General features: G+C 36.7%; 1 protein-coding gene across 1 annotated transcript in view; it reads left to right on the top strand.

The window, feature by feature from the left end:
- Positions 1-7,311, top strand: part of Mtrex (Mtr4 exosome RNA helicase) — a 102,247-nt gene that overhangs the window by 72,377 nt on the left and 22,559 nt on the right. Inside the window, exons 19-20 of the mRNA XM_023708874.1 lie at positions 482-614; positions 1,180-1,192. Of these exons, the coding sequence (XP_023564642.1) occupies positions 482-614; positions 1,180-1,192 (146 nt within the window). The remainder of the gene's footprint in view (positions 1-481; positions 615-1,179; positions 1,193-7,311) is intronic.

Genomic DNA, 7,311 nt, shown 5'->3' with positions numbered 1-7,311 from the left:
CACACACACACACACACACACACACACACACAAATAAATAAAATTAAAAAAAAAAAGAACCATGCTATTAGAGAAATAAAAATCTTAATAAAAGGATGGGAATTCACAAAATACCAGTATACTAAGCCATAAAAATGTTTTGCATGTTGAATTAGGCTGACTTGGAGACATGCTCATTTTCTGACACTGACAAATTTCTTCTGGTTTCTTTTTCTAATACTGGATAATAGGATAAGCTAAATATTAGAAATTTAGAGGTGACATTTTATATTACAGTTGGATAGTGGTCAGACTATTGTATTTACTTTTAATGTTCAGTTCTTGCTATGTACTCTGGCTGAAGTACATGCTATTGTAAAAGCATGTGTTGTACAGTATATAGTAGGCTAAATGCTAAGAAAATAGGTCCTAGGACATGGAACTTAAAATTTGTGGGCCACTGTTAAAAAATTGGTGAATTGCCTTTATTCTGTCATTTCAGCCTAATTCTGGTGAACTGGATCCTTTATATGTTGTAGAAGTACTTTTACGCTGCAGCAAAGAGAGCCTGAAGAATTCAGCTACAGAGGCTGCCAAACCAGCTAAGCCTGATGAAAAAGGAGAGATGCAGGTTTGTACTTCTCATTTTTTAGATTTCAGGTATTTTGTGGTTTTATCATCACTCGGGGTTTGTTGGATGATAGTAGTGCGCATATTGTCATAATTTTTAAATCAGAAGTTTAAGACATTTTGTCTTACACCATTTGAAGTATCACAGAGGTTAGGATTTTAGTTTTGTGTTTTATAAAATTATGACCAAGAAAATAACAAAGTAAAAGATAGTTCAATAATTTAAATTTCACATGAAGATAGATTTTACTATGAAGATTTTACATTTTTATTTGTGAGTATGTGATTTCATAGTTTTAATCCATCCATGAAATTATCTCTCATTCTCATGGAAATACATTAATAAATAAAGCTTTGGTTTTTTAATGGGATTTTCTTAGTTTAATTTATATGTGGTTTTTATTTTGTTTGTTTTTGAGATAGGGTCTCACTATATAGCCCAGGCTAGTCTTAAACTCATGGTGATCCTTCTGCCTCCACCTCCCAAGTCTGGGATTATAGGCTTGTGCCATCACCCCTAGCGATACGTACTTTTAATTAAATGTAAAACATTTGACTTGCCACATCAAGTACCCATATTTCTTGAATGTTTTGTTTTCCTATTGGTATAAATAAAATGATTTTAGGTAAAATTTTCTTCACGGATTCTAAGTATTTGATTTGATATGTTTGATCATGGTAGAATTGCATTTTTAAAACATTGAGTATGTGGCATATTGGCAGAGACTTTTAGGAAGTTACATTTGTTACAATAAGCTCAAATAAACCAGTAGTCATGGTGGAATGAGACCTGAAGTGTGCAGAAGGGCATGCAGTAATATAGTTTTAAATTTTTGTTTAAGGAAAGTCCTGTTGCTCGTACTAGGATCCCAAACTGTTGGACTTGAGTTTAAGTGATCTTTCTGCTTCCTGGGCAGCTGGGACTAGAGGAATATATCAGCGCACCCAGCTCCTTAATACAACTTGAAGCCAGAATTTTAAATAAACTTTGAAAATATCTGAGATAGCTGATTTGGGGATGAGGATGTAGCTCAGTGATAGAGCACTTGCCCAGCATATACAGTGCTCTGGGTTCAAACCCAGCACCAGCCAGAGAAGTTTTAATAACTGGTTTAACCTCTGTCAGTTAACTTCTTAACATGTCTGTCTCCTCAGGGGCAGCTTCTGTTGACTGCTGTTTTTTCCATGGTTTGGGTCATACTTTTTAAAATGTGTTTTATAGTTTTTGGGTTTTTTTATAATTATGCACAGAGATTTATTAGACTTACAGTTTTAGAGACAGGAGAATTCATACAACCATAAGAACCAGCAACTCTTGAGTAAAGGAACAAGGATCCGGACCTGGGCTAGGACTGGGTCTGGGGGTTCCCGGAACGCGGCAGAAATTCCTACTCGGCAGGCGGGGTGGGGGAGGTGCTGCAAAGTGGTGGGGGGCATTCCAAGGGGCTGGAAGAGGGTCTCACCCACCCTGCACCTGGGCTGGGACGAGTAGTCTGTCCCGCCAACGCAGGGTAGCGGGAAGCTCTCCCACACACTCACTGGGCCTGGACTAGGACTGGCTTATAGTTTTTGTTGAAACCTGGATATTTGAACTTAACAGGTTGTAGCAACTCAGGAAAGCAGATTTTTCCCCCCACTCCCATAGTTTGTTAGTATTTGTCTTAACTGTTTATTTACTGAACTTTCTGAATGATTTCTATATTTGTTATACATATATGTTTATGTTTTGTATTGTCACTGAGGGGGGCCTGCCCATTAGCTCAGTTGCTTAAGTGCCTGCTTCACCATAGCAGTTAGGCTCAAGATGCTTTGGTTCGAACCTAGATACTCAAAACCAGAAATACAGTGCAGCCGTCTTGAGACCGTCAAAAAAAAAAAAAACAATCCTTCTGTCACTGAGGTCTCTGCCTGGCTAGTTTAGTTGTTAGTAATTGCACAGACTTCCTTAGATGGCTGCCCCCATTAAATTCCCAGCCCCTGATTAGGGCCTCCCCGCTTAGCCAGGCAGGTAGCCTTACTTCCCAAGGCGCAGTCTCTGTTCAGATATAGGTGAAGCCTTAAGATTCTGCCGCTTTTTGTTTTTGGTGTACACACAGCCCTTTGCACATATGTTGCTGGCTAGATTGGCAGGAACAAAGGAGAGCTTTTATATTCCTAAGTAAATACTCACTCTTTGGTTAATTTCCAGAATTCTGAAGAAGTTGGCTTGATGATTTTGTCAGTGTTGTGTTTTGTTTTTTCTTAATTAAGAAGAGGGTTGTTGGAGATCCATGTTCCAGATTTCATTGACGTTTTCCTGAAAATTTCTTGAGGAAAAAAGTATGCATAATTGCATTATTTAGTACTGATATGTAGATTATTACATTAGCTTTTTAATTAGGCCAAGACACAGATTTATGCATTTTTTTAAAAATTCTAAAACTTAATCAGTAATGTGTTGGTTTAGTTTTCTTGACTTGATCTTGTTTGAAAACTTTTAAAGTCATCTTGTGTTTTAGCCAATAGTCATGTTTGGAAGAAATTCCATTCCTTAAAATTCATTTAGAATATATTGGCTTAAAGCTTGTAATGAGTTACATTATCCCACATAACACTTGCTTATTTAGGGGGAAATTGAATTGTGGCAAACTGAAAAGCCTGTAAGGCCTAAGCGCAACAATGCTTCCTTTTAGTTCTAGCAAGTTTCCAGTAATTGCTTACATGGTTATTCTCATTTTTGCAGATCAATGGTTTATATCATGATAAACCCTAATTCTAGTTACTGTTTAAAGTAGTAAAGCTTAGAAAGATGAATAAGCTGCCATATGTAAATATTACTGTATGTTTTTAAAGCCTCCCCGAGTTGAACTCAGTATGTAGCCTGGCTTGTTCTCAAGCTCACAGGGCTCCTGCCTCAGCCTCCAAAATGCTGGGATTACAGGTGTGGGTCACCCCCTCCCCCGGCTTTAAGTCCTGTGAATTGAGAGATTTGTAATGTAATATCAGCTATTCATCTAGCTTTGAAATTTCATTTAGAAAACTACGTGTTTTTTAATTCAGGAATTCTAGATTTCTCTTTCCTATATTTAAGGGAGCCTTTTGGAGGATTTTATTTTTTGTCATTAAGGTGAGATTTTGTGACTATATCTTAGATGGAAGTTTTATGGGAAGCAACTTTAGAAACAGAAGCATTTTTATTGTTCTGAAGAAAATTGACACACCATGCTGAATTCAAGTGGAGTTACATAAAATATATTCTTGTTCTCTAAAGCCAAGTGGACTATTTTTAATTTTTCTGCCACTTTTGATTATGTATATGTGCCTCAGTATCAAAAAACTATGCATCTCTTCCTTTTGATGTTGGCTACCTGGTATATTACTGGTAATTCCTCATGTCCTCTGTCTTTCCAGGTAGGCAGTACATCTAAGATTCGCAGAATCACAGACTGATGTTCAGAATTCATTTCTATTAGATCGCTTTCCCATCTCTGGGACAGAATAGCTGACACCCAAATTTAAGTGAGGAAAATTTGGGGGGGATTCATAGAGCTTTCAGTCTGTTGGGCTGGCTCCAGGGCAAAAGCTTGATGGCAGAAGGGCATAGCAAGGGGCAGCTGCTCAGATCGTGGCGCCCAGGAAGCAAGGCAGAGAGGAAGGCCGAGAAGCAGCTGCAGTGCCCGAGGTCCTGCTCTCCTGACGCCCTCCCTCCAGCTTGGCCTCACTCCCAAGAGCCTGTTCAGCTGTGAATGCCTGGCTGGGTGAACCTCCTATCGCTGAGGCTGCTGCCTTCAGAGTCCAAGCACCTGTCCAAACAGTCTTAATCTTGTCAGATCTACAGTGAAGATTGACCAGTACACCGTGACTACTCACAGGATGGCCTCTTTAAAAACAAATTAGTTTGGGAAATCAAGTGATACTAAAGAATCCTAGCCATTTGAAAACAAAATAGCACTGAGAGGAATGTTATGATATGGGAGGAACGGCAGCATTAGAAAGTCAACATTGGGCAGCCACCACACATATTATTGACCTAGGAAAACGTCATCCATGAATGGGAAATTTGGGGGATAGGATGTTTACGAAGTCTATCTAATTGTAAAGGGAAAATGATAACTGTGTAGTAAAACGCTAGCAGATACCACTTTAATCAAGGGATTAGAGTTAAGATCTGTAATGTTGACCAGTGGACTGGAAAAAAGTAGAGCTTGTTTCTGCCCAAGGTGCGTAACTTAAACCTGATGATTCCCCATAGTTTAGATGAAACCCAAATTGAGGACTCTTCAAAATAACGAACATGAAATATATTTAAACATCAGGATTTTCAGAAGAAACAGTAAAACTGAAGATCTGTTCTGGACTGAAGGAAAATAGGCAGCTGACATCAGTGCATGAGCTTAATTTGGATCCATAGAGTAGCAGCGAAAAGGGAGTGGTGTAAAAGACATTTTTATGTATGTAGATGAAATGGATATGACTGTAAATTAGATGACATTGTGTCACACTGAATTTTCTCTTTACAGCATACTGTTTGTGTGGGAGAATGAGAAAGGGGAAAAGCATTTTTTAATTCTATTCATGCAGCTTTCTGAAAATTTGAAATGGTATGAAAATGTTGATAGGTTAAGAACAAAAAGGGTAGGGATGTTAAAGAAGACTAAGGAAATAACCCTGAGTGCAGGATATGGCCCTTTGTTTGGCCCTGGATCCAAAGTGTAGTACAGTAGTAGTAGAATTAGCAGCAGCAGTAGTGATAGTAATTTATTAAAAAAACCTGTTCAGTCAGATGAAAAAATTTTAGTATATTCCTGTATATTAGGTGATACTATATTGTAAAATTGTTAGGATCTTCTGTTGTTGCTATACTGGTTATCATGATTCTTGAGTTTTCTAGGGATTAACAGGGTCTTCACACTGAGCTATATCCCCAGCCCTTTTTATTTAAGACAAGGTCTCATTAAATGGCCCTGGTGGAACTTGAATTTTGCATTCTTCCTAGCTCAGCCTCCTGAAGTGCTGGGATTATAGGTATGTAACAACACACCCAGTTTAAAAGATACATGCTCAATACTCAAATAACGGAACTTAACAAAAAAAGGGTATACAGATGATTGTATCTGTGTATTCAAAGTGGTTTGGATAGATATATAGTTACATTCTCTTAATGAATAGAATGATTCTTGTACAGCAATTAACCACTAGGAAGAATGTATGCAGTATGTTAATTATTGAAACTGTCCTACCAATTTGATTTGCAACTGTCTCATTTCTGTTTATCAATAAAATTTTGGGGAAAAAATAAATAAAATAAAAGATACATGCTCTTAAGAGATACGGGTATTTACTGGTAAAATGAAGTGAGATATCACTGCAACTTAATTTCAGATGATTAAAAAGGGATGAGGAGGAAGAAGAAAGCATGCATGCATGCCCCAGAAGATAATTAGGGAGAGAGAAGAGGCATAAAAGCTGCTAGTTTTACAAGTTCTTAAAAGCTTGAAAAATATTGTAGTGGAATAGAAAATTGATAATACTGCTGAGCTAGGGGGGAAAAATCCTCATTTTTTAAAGTTTGAAAAATCGGTAAATTATAAAGTAGTTGTCAGATTTTAAAAGTTGAAGGGTCAGGGGATGGCTTAGTAGAATAAGCACTTGTCCAGCAAATGCAAGGGCCTGAGTTCAATCACCGGTTCTGCCAAAAAAAAAAAAAGAAAAAAAAAAAAAAAAGTTGGGACTATAATTGGATTTCTGGCTTTAAAAGTAAGGGAAAGCTTTAGAAACACTGCTTCTTCATCGCAGGTACACTAATTTTCCTCTGTAAACAGTGAGTGCTATCTGGTGTTTTAATCTCTTATCAACATGGAACAGACTATCTACTTTTTCATTGATGTGTGACCCCTGCTGTTGTACCCTTGCTAAGTGCAGATTTGTTGACATCTAGACATTTACACTAATCTTTTTTCTGAATATCTTCTTTATTTTAATGTTTTAAAGAGTACAGATTAGAATTAAAACATTACAAGTGATACTGAATTTTGCTTAACAAAGTAATGAGAATTTCACAATATTTGTTGTAGTATAGTGTTGTCTTCCAACCAGTTATTCATATTACCAGATATGTGCATATAAAATTGGAAGAAAGAAAAAGAGAAATGCATAAGAAATTAAGAGAAAAGATATACTTTTAGAGTGAACATGTTAAATATTTTATGTACATTGTCTTATACTCGGTAGTTCAATGAGATAAATGTAATTTTATCTCTTTACGAAGAAGCTGAAATTTATGAAGGTTAGGTAACAACACCTAACCTTTGTAAACAACACAAAGGTTGTTTAACCATTATATCCTTTCTGTCACTTAGCAAGCAGTGACAGTTGATTTTCATTGGCTGTGAGTGTAAAGGTAACTATGGAAGACCACTGCTGACAGATTTGTACCTGTGCTATTACCCCTGCCTCAGGTACATCCAAGCCCCCTAGGTTTAGATCATTTTTTTAGTTTTTAAAAGAGAATACAAAATGGTAAAAGAAAAAAATATTAGAAATGAAACAGTATTTCACCAAACAAAATAATAGCAGTTCAATAGTGGCTGATGTATTACATAGTACTATCTTCAAATTAGTTACTTAGGTTACCAAATATAAACTGCTCCTTTCAATAAATCAGCAGAAATCAGCAGTACAATTATCCAAGCTATTCTATATCTATATCTCTCTATATACTAT

This window comes from Octodon degus, unplaced genomic scaffold, assembly GCF_000260255.1.
Source record: "Octodon degus isolate 3935 unplaced genomic scaffold, OctDeg1.0 scaffold00001, whole genome shotgun sequence".
In the NCBI taxonomy this organism is placed as follows: Eukaryota; Metazoa; Chordata; class Mammalia; order Rodentia; family Octodontidae; genus Octodon; species Octodon degus.
Note: the sequence above shows the minus strand (reverse complement) of the source record. Positions and strands in the feature narration are given on the sequence as shown.